This window comes from Anas acuta, chromosome 20 (genome assembly GCF_963932015.1).
Source record: "Anas acuta chromosome 20, bAnaAcu1.1, whole genome shotgun sequence".
NCBI lineage: Eukaryota > Metazoa > Chordata > Aves > Anseriformes > Anatidae > Anas > Anas acuta.
This window is the reverse complement of record NC_088998.1, coordinates 3709618-3734354: the sequence shown is the minus strand read 5'-3', so window position 1 is coordinate 3734354 and position 24737 is coordinate 3709618. Positions and strand designations below refer to the sequence as shown.

Here is a 24737-nt window from a genome sequence, read left to right as displayed (position 1 = left end):
CTCAGGCTCATGGCAATGGGAAATTGTGACCCTGGTGCCCCATGGCCTGGTGTGCCCAAACTGGGCACAAGGTTTTTATCACCACCAGTGTGGCGGTAGTGCTCAGTTCAGGCCTGGTCTTGGGGGGGAAGAGAGCACAGCTTAGGTATGCTCATGGGCTTGAATGCTTTCCTAAAGGCTCCCCAGTTGAGAAGACGTGGAATTCCTCAGGACAGATCCCATTTTGATGGCAAAATCAGACCCTCCAGTGGTGAAAGGAGCCCTTGGGCCAATACCATGGGCTCCAGCCCATGCTGCCTCCCTCCACCCAATGCTGCCACCTACTCCGGCTGCCACACCACCTCCTGCACTGCTGTCAAAACACAAACTTCAAAGACTCTGCCCCAAAACAAGGCATGGGACTCAGGAGGAGCACATGGACAGGGCGCCCCGAGCAGCCAGATGCGCTCACCCCCGGTACCCGGTGATGCTCGGGGCCGGCTCGACCGAAAGCAAACAAGACGTGGCAAAAGCAAGCGGTCCAGTTCAGAACTCTTTAATACAAGCTTATATTGTTTGTGTTTCTGATTCTCTGTTCTCCCAACATTTGGGGACATTAACCCTCATATGTGTGTGAGCATGTGTATGAAGATATATACAAAATCACACAGTTAAATATTTAAGCATACAAGGTATTATATATTTATATAATATAGAACTTTAGGGTATAGGAATCAACAATGGCAAAATATTTCTGATGAATCTGACATAACTTTTTTTTTGAGTGAAACATGACCTGTTTTTGAAAGACCAGAGGAAGTTGTTGTTTATTAAAAGAAAGAAAAAGACCTGTATAAAGAAATTCTGTGAAAATGATTTAAAAAACCTCATGAACCAAAAAAGGACAACTGTTAAAAACTGTATTGAAAAAAAAATAAATTAGATGAACAATTGTGTAAATATAAATTAAAAAAGATGACAATCTTAATAAATAAGCTTTACTATTTACATCTTTATATATTGCTTGGAGACTTAAATTAGATCCGTTAAAAAAAAAAAAAAACGAACGCAAAATAAAACCCAAAATCGGAGCAGCAAACGTACAGGCGTGAGGTACAGAATTAAGGGTTGAACTGTATTTTGCTTGTTTCTTTTTTTTTTTTTTTTTTTTTCTTTTCTCTTTTATACAGTAGACCAGTAGAATTCTTGTGAAAATAGATCCTCAGCACTTCATTGGAGTATTGGTTGACGTGGCTTCCAAAAGGTGCCAAGAAAGATTCCATAATAATAATAATAATAACCATAATAATCATAATAATTATAACAATAATAAAAAGATACAATATGATACATAAATATGGAAGAGCAGTTGGTAATATGAATACATTTTTCTCTAGACGAGATCACAGTTTTATTTGTAAATATTACATTGATATATATATATAATATTACACATATAATATTATATATATATCATATATATATTTATATATATATTTATATATATAGTACGGCTCAATCCTGCTCCCAGTGAAGTCAACAACAACAACAACAACAACAAAACCCCCCTGTTGACTCGATGGAAGCAAAATTCAGCCTATCATCTGCAGACAGGTACGTAATTACAGAGGCCGTACAATGCAAACTCCGCAATGGTTCCAATTCCCTCTTTAATTGCTGGTGAAATGTTTCGTTAAAGCCCTGGTTCTTTGCACTCAGAAGATGGAAACTGGTGGCTGAATTGTGGCCTCACCGAATGAATGAAAAACCAAAAGACCAAACCAGAATGGGAACCAAAGACAACTCCTGACTCGTTAGCTCTGCATCTCGACCTAACAGGACTAACAACACCAACAAGTAGCACCAAGACTCCTCATCTGTCACGTGAAGCCAACGCAAGCTCTTGTTACTGGCCTCAGAGGAAGCGATTATTCTTCTCATTGAATCTTGGATGTGTAGGTCCGGTGAAAAGGGGAAAAAAATCAGTTTGCCAAACTAAGACTTAAGCCCCACTTTGTTCTTCCTAAAGCAACCAGGGGTTTTCAACACTGGTTCCCCGGGTGGCAGGAGCAGCCCAACACCAAACCCTGACTGTCCAAATCAACCGTAGCTCCAAGAAAGTACAGCTTGGGCCACCTGGACCTGCTCCTGCCTTGGTCAAGCTCCCACTGAACTCAGTGGTCAAGGGCTTCCAGTGGAAAGGGGTCTATCCCTGGCAGGAGATGGCCTGACCTGGATGATGGGGTGGCATGGAAGAAACATGAAGGACATCAGCTCAAAGACCAAAATGGGGCCCACAACCATGAAGGTATCAAGAGCGTTGTCTAAACTGGGCACAGGGTACTCTCCCCGTGACACGACCATGCCCACCAGCTCTCACTGGGGCATCCAGGGATCGGGCAGGGGAGGGCAGGATGAGGCCGAAAGGCTGGTAAGCTCCACACCATCCAAAAACGTTAAAACAACAAACTTCCAGCTCTGAAACCCCCTTGGGCATCCCAGCCTTGGCTGATTTCACCCCGTGCCCTCCTGTCTTCTAGCTTGGCCTCGAATGGAAGCAACGGGCTGGAGCTGGGGAAGGGGATGTTGGCACCCTGCTTCCAGTGCTGGGGAGCATCTCCTGGCTGCTGACACAGCAGCGTGCTCCTTCCCCTCCTGCTCCCTCCCGCAGCTCTTCGGGATTCGGACTGTGCAGTGCTTCTGAGTGCAGTAATTAGAGCACAGTGAAATACTGGTTAAATGCGTACGTACAGTCGGATAATGTAAAAAATAAGCACAAATACACACTTAAAAAAATAATCTGGAAAAAAAAAAATAAACTCCCCCCCTCCCCCCCCAAACAACAATATACCAGGGGAAAAATACCTTAGCCTTAGTTCCTGGACTTATCACAAAGTACAAGGAAAACAAAACCAGACAATGTTATAAAACCTCACGGTACTTCTAGGGAAATCTACACTTAAGTATCTAGCTCTACTCAGCTGGCAGAATCAGTGTTTTCCTTTCAAACACACAAAAATAGGCTTTGTTCTTCTTGGATTTGGATTATGTGGGTTTTCTTTTCTCTTTTTTTTTTCTTTTTTTTTTTTTTCCATTTTCTTCCTCTCTGTAAAGCCTCACAATTGGTATTTTTTCCCCACTTGAATCAGTTGCAGCAAGAAACTTCTGTTGGCTATTGGGTTTTGTTTCTCTCTCTCTCTCTCTTTTTTTTTTTTTTTTGTCCTTTTTTTTTTTTTTTTTTTTTCTTAAACACAGGTAAAACCTAGAACAAACCGACAGTTACAACCAAGTGAAACCGGAAGGGAGGTAGCTGGAACCCGACTCCAAGAGTCCTCTGGTGCCATCCTCCTTTCTCAGCCTGGGGGGGACAGCGGAAGATGCAAGAAAAGCAGGAGGACACCAGCTCAGCCCATCTGCGAGAGGGTGGGGAGGGAGCGGGGTAGCAGCTGATAGGAGTTTCCCACCCCATCCCGCACCGTTCACCGCTTTCTGCTCCAGCTTGCCCTCCCGCTGGCCACGGAGCCCACCGGTGGCCAAGGAGGCCGGCTGGTGGCCCCGTGGGTGCAGCCTTGGCTCACAGTCTGTGGCAGAGATGCTCTTGGCACTGATGTGACCTGGACTTTGTAAGCAGCTAAATTGCATCAGCACGAGCACCCTCTCGTGTTGCCTCAAGCTTCTTGTTTGATTTCGCCCTGTGCCACCACCCGGGGGGAGGTTGTGCAGCATCCCTCTCACCTCCCACTCCATGTCCATCAGTCACAGAGGGTCTTCCCTCGGGACTCCACCAGGCAATCAAGTCCCTTACAGGGGGGAGATGCTGCAAGAACCCCTGTGGCCGTGCCCCAGGGAAGAGGCACAGGAGGTGGGCAGGCACCCGTGCCCCATGGTCCTCCTTCCTCACTCCCCTGGGAGCATGGTGCAGCCCCTAAACATGGAGGCCAAAGCTTTGCCTCAGTGCAATCTGTTCCTGGATTTAATAAGACTCAGAGCAGCGCTTCTGTTCATGGAGGAGATGGCCAGTGCTGACATGGCAATTGGAAAAAAAAAAATCAAATAGCAGCATGTTGAAGGCTTCCCCACGGGGAAGGGACTCGGCCATGAGCAGTTGCTCCCGGACTGTAGGAGTGAAGCTGAGGTGTGGAACTGGGAGAGGCCACCATCTCCCCCGAGCTGAGGAGTACTCCATCTCTGCGAGCAGAGGCTGGCTCTGGCCATGCAAAGTTGCTCAAAAGGGTCCTGAGCTCACAGGAGCCCACAGCAGCAAGTGGCACTAATGCTAACACCGACCTGTCTCCCGGGCAATGTGCTAGGTGGGAAAAGCAGATGGAAAACCTCCTCCATGCTGAGCTGCATAACGGAGAAAGGGACTTTGCAAACGGAGCTGCCAGCAGGATGCATGCAGCACCTGAACCAGGGCTCCCTGTGAGGGTGAAATGCAGGTGGTGTGGAGGGGCTGATCCTGCCAAGTGCCCCAGGCAGTGAGGACCTGATGAGTTGGCAGCCTGAAAGGCTTTTGAGGTTTGAGCTCTTCTGATGGGCTGGATGGCACCTGAAGCCAACTGCCTACAGAAAAGAGGAGGATGAGCAGATGAGAAGGAAGCAACCTTCTCACTAACACACTTCCATTATTAACCGGGGGGCAAGGGGCACGAGGGGAAGTTTTCCCAGGATCAGTTTTTGCTATTGCTCTCTGCTCCGGCGGACGTTTGACCTAACTCCGTGGAAGGAGCCCTGACGCCACTGTGCCTCCCTTCCCCTGCAGCCCTGCCTGGTGGGGACAGTCATCCACACAGCACCCATCGCCAGGCTGCCCTCAGGCATCACCAGGAGCTTTCCAGTGGAGAGCTCCTCGCCTTCTTTTGCCAACCGCCTCTCCAGGCCTCTAAATTTCAGCTTTTGAGATTCATCTCGGGTTTATTCCGACAGAGACAACCCCAAGGGTGGGTGAGAATAGCCTGGCTCTTTGCACCTACAACTCAGTCATTTTTCCATTTCCAGTTTTCCTACCTATTTTTACATCCATCTCCATGAGTTAACTGCTTCCCCTTACACTTATGTCTTGCTGTAGTGCCTAAATATTCAAACAAGCAAGAGTAGGAAAAAAATTTTCCATCCTGTCTTTAACCAGTAGATTGTACACGTCAGGAGAGTCCCAAGGAACAGACAGTATTAACACTTGGGGGGATGCCCTTTCGGAAACGTGCTCCTCCTAGCAGGAACCCGAAGCAGCAGGAGACAAGCTCAGGCCACGCTGGAGACATCTCTGGGATTTATGTGGGGTGGGTTGTAGCAGCAGCGACAGCACTAGATGCACTGGGCACCTCAGTGACTCAACGTGGTGAACCCTACGATGAAACGCGTCCCCAGGAGTCTGGCACAACGTGGGCCCCTCGGGGCTGAAACAGGAGGACGGAGCTATGAGAGAGGGAAGGATGAGGGCTGCTGCAGCTAATGCCCTTCCTGCTGGAAGATTACAAGCAGCTAAGCTCCTGGTCTACCAAAGGTGTCTGTCCCACAGGCCTGGAAGCTTAATACTGACAAATATGGCCAAAATTGTAATACTGTCTCCCCGTAGCACGTGCCTCCTCCTCTTCCCCCCTCCTAGGAAACCAGGAGCGTGAAGCAGTTGTTTGACAGACAGACCCCTAAGAGCGGGGTGGAGGAGGTTTGGAGAACCCCTTGATTGGGTGGAGATCAAAAAGCAGATTCCTTTGGCTGGCTGGTGTCCTGTTTTCTTGCCCCAATGCTGAGGAAGAGACCAGAGGGTTTGAAAGGCAGGTTGTAGGTAAGCTTTAAGGCAGACTGTTTGGTTGCATGGGGTTGTTTTCACCCTGTCCTGACACAGTAAGGAAACTAGTTGTATGGGACATAGCAGCAGGAGTAGCAGCAGCAGACATGCTCAAATGACAAGTGCGGGGGCGAGTTACCCTCTCTGCTCCTCAGAAGCAATCATCCACATTCCTCAATGCCAGTCCTTAGACTCCCCACTCCCTGGCTCCGCTGAGGGACCACCTGCCCGCCTCCACACAGAAACGTCCCCGCAGCCCTATGGCTTCCAGACAGGCTACAAAGGGGCTTTTTGTTTGCTTTTTGAGGGCAGGGGGAGAAGGAGGAGCTGTACAGAAAGGCCACTGCAGTCTGCTGAGCTCCCTGGCTGGAAGTAGCGTTCCTGTGAGGAGCAGATGCAACCCACGTCTCGAGCTGGCTGGGCGTCTGGCAAGTCACTTGCCAAAGGCACAGTCCTGTGGAGACCCCACCCCAACCTCAGTGCCCCGAGCATGAGATACCTTGGCATTCAGCATCAGAAAAGGCTCAGCCTGGAGTCCTCCAAGAGCACAGCCTCTTCCATGAACGGTCTGAGTTGTGAGTGCTGGAGAGGGGAAATTGTTTTTGCGTTGATCATAATCTCTCACTCTTTCTCTCTCTTTCTCTACTTATTTCTATAAATATGTGTACATAAATAGCTTGTTTCTCGCCTTAAATCTAGATATGAACTGTTCAAATTAGGTGGGCATAACATGCTGTTTTGATACATGAAAGTCTTCTCAACTTGACTCTTGGTTGTTTGTTTCTTGTCATCACTATTTAAGATATCGTTAATACATAAACCCCTACTTTGAGTTCTCCTTGGACAAAAATTAAAGGCAGACTGGTTGAATTCTAAGGGTCCCTGGTGCAGAAATGCCATCCAGTTGAGCAGCTAAATGTTAAAAACGATACCAAAAGGGATGTGGTGTCTCTCCTAGCCTGCCTTGAGCAGTGTGGTCCTCCATTCCATGTCGCTTGGCGTTACCCAAGACTGAAGCCACGGAGGTCTTTCTGGTTGTGCTCCTGGGCGTTGGGGTCCCGGCAAGCACACTCTCCTTGTAGGTCACAGGACATTGGGAAGGGAGTAACCTGAGGAAGGAAACCAAGGACACGTGAAGGAGGGGACACACAGCACCCTGGAGAACAAATGATACCTCTGGGGAGATCTTCAGAGATCAGCTGGAGCCTTCAGCTATGCTTACTTTGCATAGTGATTTATTTTAGTGCCGAGGCTTCAGACGAGCTACCTGTCCGTAAGAGAGAGTGCAAAAAGCATAGAGAAGAGCCTGCTCAGCTCATGCAGTCACTGGTCAGCAGATCCTCCCCTAACAGCTCATGTCAGGCACATGACCAGAGCTGTCTGGGAGACGTGTACTTCTCAGGCAGCCCTGGGGCTTTTGGGGTAGTTACCACAGTGGTAATTGCATTATGCTGCCAGCCTCTTCTAAGGAGGCTTCTTCCCCCCAACCCTACAAACATTAAATGACAGCAAAGTCACGAAAGCCTCATCACACATGACCAATTCAAATTATCACCAAACTCTAGGTTTAGTTGGTCCCAACTCCAGCCTCCCCTTGGCAATTCCCACCTCTGTCCCGGGGGGTTGGTGAACCCTACTCCTGGGCCATCGTCTCCCCTCCGTGAGGCCCCACTGAGCAGTATGGCCCTATGGCTTGGGTCCTGTTGCCATGACCGAGTTCATTTGTTCATTTAATTATGAATGTTCTTTATTTCAATTCCTCAGGGCATGAACTGAAGCAGGTCAGTGAAATGGCAGTCCAGCAAACAGACCTCCCTAAATACCTGTTGTGTTTAAGGTCAACAGATGCAGCTAACGGGCACTGAGGAACAGCAAAGGAATGCAAGTGAGAGACTGCTACGTGCAGATAAAATCTGGCCACGATCTCTCTGCAGAAGCGTGGGAAGGAGCTGAAACAATAGCCTGCAGTGCCTGGCTAGCGGAAGTTGATTTTGGCATATTGCATCACGGCATTTACATAAAGAAAAGGGGGTGGCAGGGGAACAGCATCTTGCTTGCCCTGAAGTGAATTCCCAAGAACTTCTCCCATCTGCGCAGGCTGAGCGAATGAATGACCTCATTCCCCTTCGTACACTCCTCCCAAGTCAGTGCCACAACCTGCTCAAATGTTCCCGGCGAGCGCCGCACGCGCGCTCAGCCTGCTCCCCTCGGCCCTGCTGCCACACGTTTGCTCTTTCATCAACACTTTTTTCTCCAGGCCATGAAGCCTGGGTATGCCTGCTCCCCGCGTGTCATCAGCGGCGCATCCAGGAACGCAGACCAAGCGCTGTGCATGAGCACAGAGCTGTCATTTCCCCCCAGACCTCAGCTGCGTGTCCCTGCATGTCCATCCGCAGCATGCCTTTCTCCTGACACACACCCGAGCGGGATGGCGGGGCGTGGGGCTTTATTTCACAACTGGGGAGCCTAAGGCAGGGACATGCTGACAGAGACATTAAATAGCCAACACTCATCACCAAATCAGGGTTTAGGGAGGCTCCTCCCGTTGCTTTTGCCTTCGTTCCCAGAAGACCTGACCCTCCAGGTAGAACGGGGTGATGACTCTTCATCAAGACGTGGCCTTGGTAACAGGAGCTAAAGAACCAACCTGTGAATAATCGGAATCTACCTTCCTGCAGATGTGGAGGTTGCAAAGAGCAGAGAGAGCCCAAAAGCTTAAAAACAAATGAATTCAAGTAACTGGATACTGAAGAAGTTTTAGAAATTGCAGAAAACAATAGGAGTTTAAGGGTCGCTTGATCCAACAGACGCCAGCCAAAGTAGGACTGTCCCATATCACAGCGTTATGAATATTCTTAGATAGGAAAATGGAGAAGTCTGTAAACAATGGGGTTTGGGGAGGAGGCTAAGGAGGGATTGTTTAATGACTGAATTAAAATACTGGAGAGAAAAAAAAATGATACATGAAAGAAAATGACTTTTTTTATTTTGTTCAGCTTAGAGGGAAACATTTTGGTTTAGATTATCTGCTACAGTTCAGGTTTGACCTTTCTCTCCAATACATAAAAATAAAAAAGGCTATTCAGAGCAAAAGTTATGTCTTGAAATAAAAAATTACTTCACTCAGAAAATGCCCAAACAAAACATGTAAATATGTCTTGAGTTTTCCCTTACTTTTATTTTTTATCCTGAATCACTCAGTTCAGCCTGGATTTGGCAATGCTTCTTACTTAAAAAATCCTTCCTGTTGTACAACGAAGCTACTGGTTGGAGGCAAGACCTGGGATCCTGGTTCTTTCATTTGTCTTGATCAAGCTTTTTCCTCTCCCTGGCCTAGATTCACTGCATTTGTCTCTAGCAGTCTAACAAAGGCAATTTAGCAGCTCCTGCGTTCAAAGGAGAAAGACAGGCGCACAGAGAAGGTGGATACGTATTTTGCATTGAACACAGGACAACAACACACCAGACTCAGGCATTTCAGTAAAGCGGCTAAAATTAGCCACGATTATCTTACTGCTCCTTGTCTCTGCTGCTCTCCATGCACGAGCAGGACAGTGCTATCTCTTGCTGGCACGGCGATCCCAGAAATGCTAACATTTTACTTGCAGGAACATCAGAGCCAAGAGCAAAAACCCTGCACGACTGTGTTTCCAGGCTGCCGGCTCTCATTCCCCTGACTTACTCTGTGGGCTGTGCTGAAAATGTGACCTTAAAATCCCAAACTGCCATAAGTCTGATGTTGCCTTGGAGCGCTCTACCTTCTTCGTTCCGTCTCCTCCCTACCCAAACAAAAGGTACATGTAGGAAAATAGATTGCTCCTACCTTGCAGCAAATTTCTGGGAAGAAGGAGCCACTAGAGAAGTGTCTTTCCATGTGGTGCCCTCTAAAACCCTCTGGCTTTCTGACTGCTCATGGACAGAAGCACAGAAGCTGTCTCTCTAGGGCAATACCACGGCCCCAAAAACAGGGCTGCAGCAGCAGTTGCAGCAGTGGGTAGCCTGATTGTAAGAGGGTTTCGTCCTGATCAGATTAGCCTTATTCACTTTATGTCCTTTACAGAATTTTGTACGAAATTTAATTTTTACAGTACTATTGTCCAGATAGATGAATTGTTTTGTCTTATGGCAGCAAGCTCTGGAGATCAGTTTTCTATTAATTGAAAAGTCAAAGATTTCTGTGGGCGATGAGCACATCCACAGTCACATTAGACAAGACAAAATTTGCCAAACACTTAGCAGTGACAGAGGGTTTCCACTTTAAATATCATCTACAACAAATACACATTTGAGGTCCCCAAGGATCTGATTTCCAGAGGTATTTAGGGACTCAAACCCACACATAGCATCTATTGGGATTGTCAGAAGTACCCAGTGCAGAGAAACCTTCAATCCCCTTTGAACAAGAACTGTCTTTTGTCTTGGGCTTGTTCAGCGATAGCCCTGTGGAGTACAGAGCCATGAACAAAGCTGCTGGATGTGCTAGAAATAATAAATACTGAGCCTTTTTCTGAATGATAGCCCATTTAGGTGTGGAACCCACATATACGTACTCCGAGACTAACTGCTGCTTTTCTTTTTAAATAGATCAGTGAAAGCCCAACTCATTAACAAAATGTATGACCTGCACTGAAATTTCCAGATATATCCATTGTAAAACACTATTAAAGAATCATCTCCTCTTCCTTTCACCTGCCAAGTCCTGCATTTCCCCTACACCTCCCCTTGTAGAAAACCTGGCTAGCACGTAGGAGGGCATGGAGGAAAAGCTGAAAATCAAGCTTAGGGCCTGGCTCGGTTATTTGATGAAGTACTGTAGGATATTGTCTCCACAGGCTACCTAAAATAATCTGAGAAAGACACAAGCGAAGAACAGAGCTCTGCATGCCTACACACTCTCCCTACACACGCACACATCTCCTGGAGGTGATCCAGAAACAAAGCCATGGCTTGGATCAACAGCACTCAGGAGAATGTGGGGCACACCTGAAGCACAGAGGACCACAGACCTATTTTTAAGACACAACAGGCAGAGCCTAAATCATGCCTGTCACCCTGGGAGCGTGCATGGTGCGGCACATCCTGCTCTGAACCTAAAGCAGCACCTGCAGCAGGCGCAGGCTCATGGGCTCAGCAGGAGGCTGGCAGGGATGATCCAGACCATCCCAGTCCTCTTATTTTTTGGCAGTGAATTGCTCCAGGAGCTCTGGCCACATTGCTGCAGGTGATGGGTCACCATGCCTGTGCCTAATTCACATGCCTGGGGTGTAACACTACCCGACTCCCAACTCGTCACCCACGTGGAGCAGAGTTTGACCCCATACCTCTGTCCTCCACCAGAGTATGGGAGCCCTGAGTGTCCTCAACCATGTCAGGTGACAAGACGATGGCCAGAAGTCAAGTTACTTTTGGAAATGGCAGCATTTGCCCTTGATGCCATGCTCTGTGGGAACAAAGGCAACGATGGAACATACCAGTGCCAAACTGGGATCCAGGTCATGAAAGGAGTCAAGGGCCACAAATCCTGGCTAAGCAGCACCTATCTAAAGAGGCTGGTGATATCCCAAGACAGATCCCTGCTGAGAAAGGCCAGTCTGTAGGAAACCTGTGGGAACACTGACAGGAGAAATCGCAGACAGGTACAGGGAGGGATGGGAAACACTTCTGCAGAGGTTCGGAGCTCATCCCTCACACATGCTCGTATCGCTTTGACCCGGCTGTACCTCCTGTCCGGGGTGGGCAGAATCAGGCCAGGGCTGGAGGCAGGGGGCTACCAGGGGAGGAGGGATGCGAAGTGTTGGGAAACAGCCTGTTGTTAGATTTCAGCTCTGAAGTGTTTGCGAAATCTCCCAGACAAGACGAACTGGAAATATGAAGACCCCGCAGCAGACACAGCCTCTGCGGCGAACGCGGCGTGTCAAGATAAGCGTGGCAGGCTGTGCTGAGTGTCGCGGCCCCGCGCCTCCCGAGACCCTCGGAGCTCAAACGCCGGGGAGTATTTTGTTCCCTGACAAGGCCCTTGTGGGACAAAAATGCATCTTGTAAGGTTCTTCCCAGGGGTTTTTGGCATTTAGGTCATAAGGGCTGTTTGGAGATAATGGAACAAGAAAGAGCCCCATTTAACTACAGGGAATGGTATGCAGGTTCACACCTAGGGCACCGCTTGAGAGGGCCTGGGAAAGGCAAAGATGAAGCTTGCGGGAAAAGCCCTAATTTTTTTTGTTTGTTTGTTTTCTGTTATTTGCAGCTCTATAAACCGGACTTTCCCATATGGAAGCCCCATAGAACAAGACATAGCTCAACCAAATCCAACAGACGCTCCTCTCCCTCCACCGGGTGCGAACCAGGAGCAGCTCCACCAGAACTGGAGCAACTGCAATGGCCTGAAGCCAGCTGGGAAGCTTGGGAAAGCCCTGCCGGCACGGGGAGCTGGGTGCCCGCTCCCTGCATCCCCGCCGAGCTCCAGCACCCGCCGGGGCTGAGCCGCGCGAGGGAGCCCACCACGTGCCAAACCACACGGAGCGCGAGCGCGGCTCAGTTGCGCAGTGATCAGCTGCGCTTCCTACCCTTGTGCTACTGATTGTGCAAACATGAATGTAATTAGTCTAAATAATCACCAAAGATTTAATAGCAGCCAGACCACCCAGCGGCCAAATAGCTGGCGGTGGAGCGGGGAAGGTTTGTTCGCTGGTTTTTGTAACACTTGCTAATGAAGTGAGGTCGGATGGCAAAGCAAACACCCTCCACGAGCGCTTCCCCTGGGAACGCTGTATGTTGTGGGAAGCCCCGCGTCCCTTGAAGCCAAGAATGTTCTCTCAGGATAGGCAGCATGTGCTACTACCATCCCTGCTTTTAATTTATCGCCGCCTGGAAAGCCTCCCCGAACAATTATGAAACCAGCCCTGAGCCCCAAAATAAGCTCCCATCACATCCAACCATGACTGAAAGCGCTCCTCACATGGCCAGCAGCGAGCCACTCACGCTGCGATCAAAAAGCTCCTGGGTAAGTGAGTTCACCCAAACGCCTGGGTGCTGCAGCATGCTTGGAGCACGCAGCAGCGCGGAGCCGCTTCCAGAGGCATGAAGCAACACTTCGCATTGTATCCGTCCTTCCTCCGAGCTCACCCGCCATTCATTGTATCTCTCCAGCTAATTATAGAGCTGACAAACACACCCAGCTGGGGACATGCAAGCAGTTGGGAGCAGCATCATGCCATGGACATCGATCCTTCTGGATAAGCTGACTTTCCTCGGCCAGGGTGGTCACTTAGGCTGCTAATTGTGCGAGCTGCCTCACAGCCACGTTCTGCCAGGGGAGCAGGACCTGTGATTCCCCAGGACAGGTCTGTGTTGCAGGGAGAGCTGGGCAAAGGCCCTGATTTCTCCAAAATACCAAGAGATGACTATTGCTGTTTTCTTAGGGGTGGGAAGGGGGCAGACCCCCCCTTTCCGGGGAGCCAGGGACAGGCTTGGGAAATCCCTGCTGGAGCCAGCAGCAGCCCTTCAGTTCAAAGCTCCTTTCTTTAGGCCTTGAATTCTCGGCCATAAAGTCTCTGAAGAGGTTTTGATAAGTTGCATATCTCGTAGATAAGCAAAGCTTTGGATGAATCCCACGCGGTTTTCTATCTACCGCAAGTCCTCATTTGTTTTCCGCCAAGGCACTTGCTGTTTTTCCTCTCCAAGGTGTTGGACAGAAATGTCAAGAGGCTGAAGGGGCGGCATTTGAGATGGGAATTTTTGCCAGGATGATTTTTCTTTTTCTTTTCTAAGTGCTACGGGCAAAGTGGTCGAGGGAAAACCTGAGCGATAACTGAATGAGACACGTTTTTCTCACGGGGGTTGCAGGTTTACCCCTTATGTGATGAAAAGAGAAAACAGAGAAGAAAGGCAGAAGAAAGTTTGCTTTTTCAGACAGTTTATGTTGGGGAAAATTTAAAGCGGCAAATTCCGTGTGTTTAAATTTGCAGGGACCAGACTGCCGGATCTTCAACTAAGCAAATCTGCAATTTGAGTCTGGAACAAAGTACGTAAGCAGAGCCTGAAGAGAAACATTTCGGATTTCTGTGAGGCCTTTCTAGACAGCCTTGCACAGGGAAAAGCTGTAGAAGGGAAGGAAAAGAGAAAAGAAGTGAAGGAGAACAGCGACTGGAGAGATTTCCTGAAACTAATCGGAAAGAAACAGCCATCTACTCTCCTTGGCACGCTGCACACCCCAGGAGCCGCCAGCCCAGAGGCAGCCAGCAATGCCCGGGTTATTTATTTTCCCCACTTCAGCACTGTCATGTATTTAATGTTTTAAAAAATAATATCTTCTTTTATCTGCGGCAGGGCACAAAGCAAGAAGCAGCTTCCTAGAGCAGCCAGGCAAGAAGGGAGCTGGCAACCTGTGCTGGGTCAGGAGGAGAGGAAGATGAAAAGGAGACGGGATTTTGTTTTGTCCTTCACGGAAGACTTTATCCCCTCCAGATACACAACAGAAGCTTTCTCTCCCTTGGAGGTTGGCCGGCAATGGCCTTCCTGTCTCTCAAAGCTGCTCCTGGGTCATACACAGGGCAAGCCATGCAGCCCTCTCCTCTGCCCCAACTGCAGACCGTGTCACCTCCCCACGCTCGGGGCTGCACCGTCAGGCACTGCAGGACGAGCGTCCCTGCTGCCCTGGGTGCTGCCCGCCGCTGAGCCAGCCCTGGCTTCTTGCCCGCTGCATGGGGACGCTGATCAATTAGCACATAACAAATAATTAAGCTGATGAATGTCTCTCTTTCCCGCATGCTGACTGCAGTTGCCTAGAATTTATGCACGGAATATGACTGAATTTATTCGCTGGTGTTTGCAGTGTTCAATAGAGGTCTTTAATGATTTCTTTTAAGCTCTCTGGACTGATTGGGAATAGTGCAGAGCAAATACTCATTATTTCCTATCTAAGCAACAGTGCTGATTAGCCAGTGGTTGGCCAGATAAGTCACACCGCTCTGCTCCCCTCTTGGTGCAGAAATGCACAAGGTCATTTGCTGCTAATGCTCAAATGCAAAGAGGAAACGTGGCCTAAGCAAACGCGGCATGGAAGCCTCTTGTGCATTTTCAGGCTGATAAAACCAGAGCAGAATCTGACATTAAATAAGAAGGCTTGAGATTAATGTGAATATGGGTTGAATCTTTGTGCTTTCAGACAACCCGGACTGCAGCACTGCGTGAGCCGAAAATGTTTTGGGGAGGGTGGTGGGAATGCAGTGTAACTTAAGTCTTGACAGTTTGCGGACATTAAAGATCTGAAGTCAGCTCTTACTTGACTGTTAGCTTCTGAATCTTCACATGATGCAATGTTAATCTTCAGCCCTTTCCTAAAATAACGTGCGGAGTTGCTATGTTCTGTTAAATGTGAACCATGTGTCACCTCAGCAATGGCTGCGACGGTGAAAAGATGATAAATCTCAAGCTTGTAAAATGTCCTGTGACATTTTGGGAGAAAAACAGGTGTTGCATAAATGTTAGACATTTATGGGTAAACTTGCAGGGGCTTTAAAAGACTGACACATCTGCCACATAGTATGTAACCCTGAAAGAAAAGGAGCAAAGCAGGCTCTTTCATGTGTTTCACTCTCTCTACAACCATATGAAAATACATCCTCATCTGGTATTGGAATTAACAGAGCTGGACTCGCCCCTCCCTATGTCTCCTCCAGGTTTTTGGCTTTTACACCCAATGTGTATTTTAAAACTGTGCCTGTTTAAGTAGGTGGCAAATTGTGCTGGAAGGATTTGGTATGCGGAGTATTTTTATTCAGCTCCCTTTTCTCTCACCTTTCATTGTTTTTCCCCTTGGAATATCTCCTGTAACGCTCCACTCATAAAGTTCTTCAAAGGCAGAGCTGTGTTTGAACAGCCTTGCCCAAAATCTGCTCTCCAGTCAAAGGCCTCAGACAGGAAAATAACTCATAGAGCCACGCTGCTGCCGCTGCAGGTGTCCCAGTCTGCCATGCAGTGCTGTTAGCCCCCTCTTTACCCAATAAATATAATACACTGAGACTTGGACTTCTTGCTTTTGGCCTGCAAGGCGCAAGGAGAAGGCAGTTTTCTCACTTCCAAGTGCCTTGTTTGGCCTCTGGGTCAAACGCTGGTGTTTTGGGAGAGAGGAGAAGCTTTGGAGAGCTGAATGCACGCCAAGGATGTGACAGGCTTCAGGAAGGGTTTCCCAGTGTAGTCAGTGAAAGTAGATTTACCCCCCAGAAAAACTCAAAACCTCCTTCTCCATGGGTGAAATGCACTAGAAGTGTGCCCAGCTGCCTGCCTCTGAACAATCTGCCCCTTGCGCCGGGCAGTTTTAGCACAGAAAACAGCAAACGACAGGGCTACAAAGCGCGTTCCCCTGCCTGGGTGGTCACCTCGTTTCTGGGTGGCAGCGAAGCAGCAGATATTTGCAGTGTGACTCGCCTGGCTGGTGAGTGCTCACGACTGCCTGGCCTGTGCAGACCCCACTCTGTCTCAGCTCCCTGTCCAGCAATAAATTTTGCTCCCAAACCTTACTCCTGCCCCTCTCCCCCTCGATTCAGCCCCACACCCTATGTGTTTCAGTCCTGTCTCTGCCCCAAGACACGTCCACTTCCCTTTCCCAGTGTCCCCAGATGGGCCAGATACAGCCCGCAGCACTGCACCAGCACAAGATCTTTGGCTGAACCAAGGAAAAGAACCCCCCCGTCAAAAGCTGTTTTAGAAAGGACAGTTCCCTACAAAGAGGTCTTCAGTCCCTCAGCTGCGGTAGAGAGAAGCTTCTTCCTCAGACTGGTAAAATGCATGATCTCATCGCTAAATCTAGGCTTCCTCTGTCTATTCTCAAGCTTTCAAATTTATTAATGTACATCAGATACTTAAAATAGCTGGATTTTCTTCATTCTGATCTACACTCAAATCTTGAAGATGAGGTAAAAATTGTTCATGCCAGAGGCTACAATTTTCTTCCCTTTCTTTGGGAAATAAGTTCAAAATCTATCCTGTTTAGAAATGTATGAAATATTGTAGTGTTTCAAACCACAAGCTTCATCACTCTCCTGTCTCTAACACTAGCCAGAAATGAGTATTAAAAAAAAAAAAAAGCATTAAAAATAAGGGGATGTGTAGAGGGATCCTTTTCTTGCTCAGGAATTGAGTGTTTTAGGTATTGCTGTGCCAGAAACTGCAACCAGATCACTGTGTTTAATAGCTACTGATGGACCTTACCTCTATGAATGTGCCTATTCTTGTTTTGACTTCAAATATATTTTGATCTTACTAATACTCTGTGGCAATGCATCCTGTCACTTAAATTCACACAGTGTGAACAAGCACTTTCTCTCATTTGTCTGGATCCTGCCTCCAGGTAACTACCAATTCACCCCTTAATTGCTAAGTGATAAGAAATGGAGGATTTTATTTACCTAAGCATCTTCTCTCCATTAAATTTTGATTTTATAAATTTCTGCCACTACTGATACTCATTGCTTCTTTTGCAAGTTTTTCATGTTCTAGTTGAGGTAGGTGGTTTCTCTTTGTGCAGAAGACATTTCCTACCTCTGACCAATCCTGCTGCTTTTCTCTGCACCTCTGTCTGTCCTACTCTATTGTTTTGGTGTGATGGTCAGAGAGCCATGTGCATGTGGGTGCACATGGAATGACGCACAGACTTGCAATGACATTTTTGGTTGTCTCTCTGCTCCTCTCTAAATTAATCTGAACTTTTAGTCTCCTTTTTAAGCAGTGATGGTGGATAGCAGGTTGGGCAAAAATACCCTTCTCAGTGTCTCTCTGTGAAGGTCTGTTGAGCACTAGATGCAAAATGGATGACCAACAGCTTTCCTGATGAACATACTCAAGAGTTTAGGAGGGAGATGGCCTTTGCCTATATCGCAGCTAGTGTTTATTTACAACAGAAATGAATGAACACCTCTAACTACTTTAAGGATGTGCCTTACATGGCATGGCATAAGGCAGGTTCTGCTGGGAAATGCACATACATATCAAGAGAGAACTTCAAAACAAACCAACAAGAATTGAATGTCAATAGTGAGGTGGTGCCTGGACTGAAGGTTCTTCTGAGACCTCAGATCACCTATTCTAGTAAAAATAAAATTTCTCTGGGCACAAAGCAACACTCCATGAGGAATTCCCAGGGAAAAAAAGAAAGGGGCATCCTTACCTTTTTGGTCTTGACTGTTGAGGCGCAGCAGTCCCCACCATCATAGTTGCAGAAGGCTCGGTTGTTGATGGAGTCACAGTAGTTGTCCCCCATGAAAGGCTGGAAAGTGAAAAAGCAGAGAGACTGAGGACATGGACAGGGATTAACAGTAATAGTTGCCAGAACAAGATGAAGCCTTGAAGGAGCCATATAGTTTGTAACATTACTGACTGCCCTGAAAAACAAGAGATAATTATTCCCCTCTCCTTTCAGAGCAGACAGAAAAAAAAGGACACTAGAGCCCTTGTTGGCTTTTCACATCCCACATAAGAAGATGCTTCGAGAATATTAATTTAACTAGGCCCAGAGAACAGCATCAAGGCATCTAAATTTGTGTCACCTTTTGATAATTTTAAGCTAACCTTCTGAAACTATGTGGGAAAAGAAGAAGGTTATGTATAGCAACAAAACTGGCTTGCTTTTAATAGTTGTACTTTCAACCACAGTTCTCCTAACTATGCAACAAGTGTCAGCAAGGAGGGTACAAACATATTTCAAAGAGAAATGGAAGCCATCAGAGCTGGGCACAGGGACTACATGCCCTCATCCTCTACCTAGCACTTACTGTGTGTGACCTTGGCCACGACATGTAATCTCCCTCCACTCCAAGTTTAGAGCTGGGATAATGGCAATTATTCAGAGGACTGTTGAGGAGAGCTATTAAGTAAAATTCATAAATCACCTTGAAAAAGAAAATGTGGTCACTAGTCTGTGCAACGTGATCGCCAGTCTATGCGCTGCACAGGCCCTGCATAATAATCATGATTTTTGAAGAAAAGGTTTGAAGTCTGGATCTTCATTACACATTGGAGTCCTCAAGAGACTTGCTTGGAAGTCAAGTCTGTGCCTGATGCTAAAAAACCACCATGCCATCTATGAGAAACTCAAGCAGCTCTGAAAGTTTGGAAAAATGGATGCTGATCAGAGAGCCCAGTCATATCTCCGTAACACTTCTTTCACTCGCAGGCTCATGGGGACATTCCCATTTTATTTGCTCTTTGGAAAATTCATTTGTTCTGCACCGAGAAAAACACACGAGGGACTTTCCTATAAGAAATCATCTTCACAGAGAGGCTGGGGAGGCTTGTGGAGGGTTCCTGGGAGGATTTAGCAGCAATTGCAGTACCAGAGATTTCCTGATGATAGACACCTGAGGAACTAGCAGCGAGAGCTCGCCATGCTCTCCCTAGAAAGAGCCACGGCCGTACTCGGATGTGTTGAAATGGACTCCGTGGAGTGGTGTGGATGCAAGCTTTTACTGCTGTTTTGCAGGTTTAAGGATCTCTATTATGGTATATGAAGTCCAGGCAATAATGGCAATATTGGACCAGGGCAGGACTACCAGGAAATGACTGACTAATTGAGTGTCACTTGTTTTGTTACAAGCAAATCCAGCAAATGCCAACAAAGAAAACAGAATTACAGGTTAAGAGTCCTATCCCTGCAAATTGGCTTAACTCTGCCAACTGCCACAGATTGACTCATTTGTATAGACAAAGACTTCAACTTGTAAAGGCCCTTCCAATTTAATTAATATACCATGAGTTACTAGGGAATTATTTATAAACAGATGGAGAGAGATTTTTATGCCAACCTGGTCATATTCAAAAAGGTGAACTTTGCTCAACCTCCCAAGACATTTCAATAGGCTTCTCCATGTTTCCCTCGTATTGCCTGGCCATGCCTGCTTGTTAAGAAAGTTTGCTTTAATTTTCCATGCTCACACCTGTAACCAACACCTACAAACACTGGAAAAGTACTGAGAGGAATTTATGGAAGAATTTGCCATTTATTCACACTGGCATAGAGTAGGCAAGTCCATACTTTGGAGGAAAACAATGGGACAAATAACATCTATTACGATTTGGTACCCAAATCCTCATTTGGGAGGCCCTGGAGGACTCGCTGTCGAGGGTGAGGTCTGTAGTGTAATGCATATCTCAGTGCTCCTACATTTTTGGAGGAGCCTTGTTCTCTCCACTAACTATATAGGTAGCCCAGGGGCACTACTTTTCCAATAAAACACCTAAGTTAGCTGCCTAGAAGTACGTGGCTGACTCATAAACCTCTATTCCTGCCACTAGGGAGCGACAAAAAATCACATTGCAGCAGTCTGGGTTACCACATTGATTGCCAAGAGCAAAATAACGCCCCGCTTGCAGCCTTCTATTCAGGGAACCCTCCGTAATGCTAAGGAAATTAATACATTAGGGATTGTATCAGCTTACTGGCCCAGTATCATTGACCTACTGGCATATTATTCCCTGTTTCCATAATCATGAAAAAGGCTTGGTGAAGACGGCATTTCTTCTGAAATCTTAATGCCAGAGAACAAGCTCTGGCCCATTCTTGGATCCTGGAAGCATCATGCTCTAAAAATGATGCTAGAGGCCATTATCAATTGTCTGGGCAAAGCCTTCCAAGATGATAGATTGTGATGCAGTGACACTGCTGAATGAATGATGAAAAGAAGGAAGTGTCTATTGATGCAGAGGGATCTGGCAATTAACAATGATGGAAGGAAGGAAAATGCTGAGAAAAAGCATGTCAGTAATAATGGCTTCTGGTAAATTATTACATCATTGCAAAGTTTGCCTCAGTAACAACTACCCTTAAACAGCAGGAGAACGGATACCCAATGGTGCATCAGCACCTGAATGGCATTTCTTAATGGTCGCTGGATGTTATTTTAGCTCTCTTTGGAGAATAGGGGCGCCCAGCCAGCCTGCATGAATGTAATGCGTGAGATGGCTTATGACATTCAAAGCACTGACAGCAGAATGCTTTTCATTTAGGGAGCAACTAGACAGAAACTATTACATTGTTGGAGAGTTATTACCCTCTTGGGCCCAACATTTGTATGCGAAGGAAACCTGTCTTTCACTTCAAGACAAATCATGCCGTACAGCAATGTGGTCTAGTGTTTTGTGTCAGATTTAGGAGTTCTGTGCCACGTTCCACCACTGTGGGCAAATAACTTCAATGCGCTTGTAAAACTGAGTGCGGGAGTCTAGTTGGTGCTGTATGAAGGCAGATCTGGGTTCAAGACACAGCTCTTCCAGAGCACGTCCATGCAACCAATGCCCCTGCCCGTGAGTTTTCCCACTTGCAAAATGAGCACAATGCTTCCTAGCCTTACAGAGATGCCCCAAGGATTGACTTCTTGAGGTGGGTGAGGCACTCAAGTTGTGGCATGATGGCAACCACGAGTGCCACGACCCAGAGAAAGGTGCTCCAGCCCCACTTAACCACTGGCAACATCTTAAGAGTTCTGACTTCACAAAGATTGCTGCCAGCAGAAACATCATTCTCCAAAGTAATCGCTTATTGCATATAAGAAGTAAGACTGTAAAAATATATAATAGCTAAAAATGCAACTACCTTTTTCAGATTTTTTTCTTGTTCAGATAGAGGCCCTTGGTGGAAGGATGCATGATTTGCTCACTGTCCAGCTGTTCTGTCCACCAAGTGGCATCACTTTTTCCTCTGTCATTCTTAAAGTTTATCTCCACACCAAAGCCTGAAGTCTAGCTTGCCTTGGAAAACATTGGTTCTTTAGCAAGATGTGGAAAACAAGTAAAAGCTTTTTGCAACTTCCCAGAAAGTCCCAAATCCTATGAATTTCTGAAAGTCTACCAATTTTCTTAAGCTACTTGATCATTCAGCTCCTGCAAGAGTCACCTCACCCAGCCATCGGTTCTAGGAAAATCACCAGTTTCAACACAGAGTGTCAGAACTGGTGCAGGAGATCTCAGTTTAATTGACAAGATGGTCAAAGCAAAAGTCTGTCTGCCCCACTTGAAAAACATTTCCAGCCCATGTGACTGCAGTGACCGCTACCATAACACTTAGAAGAGCTAGCAGGGACTGTATGAACTAATGCAAAAGCTCACCTCGCAGCCTTTGACACAATGAATCAGGGAAGGGTGAGGGTACCACTTGAGTCCTGCTGTGCAGACAACGCTCTGGAGGAGAGAAGGAAAAAAAAATCAAGTTAAGACAAAGAAATCAGTGTACAGAAAGTCAGCGTGCTGGTTCCTATGGCTCTCCTGTACCTAACCAATGAAGTTCAGTTCCTAACACCTCTTGTGTTCTCAGGACCTGGCTCTCCTCCAGGTATTTACAAGAAGTGTTGGACTTGACACTTGCAATAACAGAACATTTGAGAGTAAAATAATATTTAAGGTTTTCCTAAAATGTCATGTCCAATATTTTACTCATGGTGGGGGAACAAGGCAGAGAAAGGCAAAGGCACAGGTCCACTGTCCAGCTCCTGGGTAGGGAAGAGTCATTTTAGGAATTAATTTAGGGATTTCTTTGGTGCTGCAAAGCATTGCTGTTTCACTACCCATATCTGTGCTTCTTGAAGATGTAAACAGATAAAGGTGGACTTTTAGATACATTTTCGCACCATCCTTTAGCTCTTAAATAGAAGCACATCCCACTACACACCTTCAAAATAACCCCCAGAAAGGACAGCGTCATCTGTTTCACTCTATGAGCTTTATAATAATTTCTGCACTGACTATGTTTATAGATTTTCTGTAAGAAAAAAGTTGGAGTGCCTAGTTTTGGAGAAAAATGAGGTACCTGCCTACTCAAAGACACACCAAGGGCAGTCATTGTCTGCCTGCAGACATGGAAACTTAGATTTTAAGAGTGGATGAAACGTTTGGCCAGTCAGTGGAGATGGACGTCCAGTACCATGGACATCTAGGTGATGGGACTCCCATCCTTTCATCACGACAATGTTCCTTCTTGGGTTATCTTCCGCGGATGAAACACTACAACGGGCAAGATGAACATGCGGGTACTCATCAAAGGGCAGGGGCTGGGGTTGGATGAAGGCATGGGGAAGGAAGGAATTAACATTTGGGAAGACCTGACGCACAAGCCATCCCTTCCCCTGTTTATTTGAGGGCTAATTTAATCCATCTGCAGGGGAACCTCAGCATGTTTTCACAGTTTCTGTCATTTGAGGCTTACCTGGCGTGTGCTAGCAAAAGGACTTTTATACTATCTGACTGGGGCTGTTTATCTTTCCGATGCTCTCGGATTTTCCACTATTAGTCAAGCCCGGCTTGCCCCACCTGCCTCACAACAGGGCCCGTCTGTGTGAGTGCAGAAGCGGCTGGGAGAGGGGGGGACGCTGCTTGTCCCCCAGGAGGGAGGCTGCAAGGTGTAGGGGCCCTGCGGTGCTCCCCCAGTGTGCTCCTGACAGACAGCTGGAGATTTCCAGGCTGTTGCCTGCCACAAATGGTGAGATTTTTTTTCCCCCCTCTTCTGTTTATTTCACTTCAGAGGGAAAAGAAAGGAAACTTTTCTAGGTTTCAAAATAAACAAGGCCAGTCAACAGATCGGGAGGGGGGAGAGGAAAGGAAGCAGTTCAGGAGCCTTTGAACCAAAGTCTTAAACCAAAGTAGAAAAACTCAGGCATTTGCCTCCCGTATGTGAAGCCAGCCAATAAGGAGGAAAAGTGTACTTCCAACGGGCATCTCACATTCCCCTGGTAAGAAGCATCAATATCTACAAAACCTCTTGAACCACGTGGATGTGTATGAGCATTTGGAGCTAACAAAAGGAGTCGAATAGCTCTGAAACAGGCTCTTACAAAAGGAGGTTTCCAAGTGAGATCAATCCCTCAGAGAAGATGCACTGTTTCCCTGACCTTCCCAGCATCAAAAACCCAGCAGCTATTGCATTTTGTCCTTCCCCTTAGAGGAGCAGAAGGAAGGTGACACCTCTGCTAGGACGGTGCTCTCCTCAGAGCGCAGATCTCTGCTCTGCCTCAAGGTCATCTGAAGTCCCAGTGGCTAAAACAGCCTTTGGCTGGACGGCTTCCAGGGAAAGGGCGTGCAGCCCCAGGCTACAGCATAGGACAGCCAGTTGACCTTGCGTGAGATTAATCACTGGGTCAGTGGGACACTCACACAGCTCCTGGGAAAGGTTTCAGGTCCCAGCAGATAACCAGAGCATTTCACCACAATCACCACTCATCTCTTCCCCTCTCCGCGAGAGTCAGTGTCTGCCAAAAGGATTCAACTGGACAGTCATGCATGGGAATGTGGCCCAGTGGCTTAGTCCCAGTTACTTTGCCTTTTCCTCAGACGATTCTTTGCTAGCAGAGACTATTAGAGCTACTCCAGCTAGGTTCAATCCTGCTAAATTTCATGGAGCTGGAAGCAGAGTATGCTGGGGAATGGGCCTTGATCACAGTCCTGGCTCCCCTTGCTGATTTTCCAAACCTGAATTCACAGCACAAGGCCTGTTTGTACCCTCAGGCTTCTGCTGTGCTGTGTGCGGTGTGGCAGGGCAGGAAAGGGGGAGTGGGTAGAGGGCTGGAAATTTGAGAAATTGGGGAGGATTCGGGTTGCTGGGCATCACTTCTGCCTCCTGCAGTGCTAACAGACACAAAGGTGCAGGAGGGTGCTGTATCGGGCAATGAGATAGAGATAAATCAATGAACAAAAAGCAAGGAGGGGTGTAGGCAGTGCTGAGGCAGGAGCCTGTTAATGTGACCAGGATCCAACTGAAGGGAAGGCCACCAAAAGGTGCAGAAAGAGGATGGCAGGACCACCTCTGACACGTGTTGGGGGAAGCCCTTGGGGCCTCTCCCTCGGCGACAGTACAGGAGCCCCATCCCTCCACACACCGCCAGGCCACTGCAGCGACATGTGCAGGCCTCATGGCCCCCGCCTGCCCTCACACATCGGCTTCTGCAGCACAGCTGCCCTCCCGCTTGGCCATGGTGCCTTGTCTTTGCTCCTG

The 24737-nt window shown here is 47.4% G+C and overlaps 1 protein-coding gene across 7 annotated transcripts in view; it reads right to left on the bottom strand.

Moving 5' to 3' along the window:
- Positions 1-519: 519 nt before the first annotated feature.
- Positions 520-24737, bottom strand: part of PAPPA (pappalysin 1) — a 384400-nt gene continuing 360182 nt past the window's right edge. For all 7 annotated transcript variants that reach the window (XM_068656712.1, XM_068656711.1, XM_068656714.1 and 4 more), the window contains 3 exons: positions 21863-21934; positions 17931-18029; positions 520-6876 (listed from right to left, as the gene is read on the bottom strand). In XM_068656712.1, coding sequence (XP_068512813.1) covers positions 6769-6876; positions 17931-18029; positions 21863-21934 — 279 coding nt within the window. In that variant the 3' untranslated portion in view covers positions 520-6768. The remainder of the gene's footprint in view (positions 6877-17930; positions 18030-21862; positions 21935-24737) is intronic.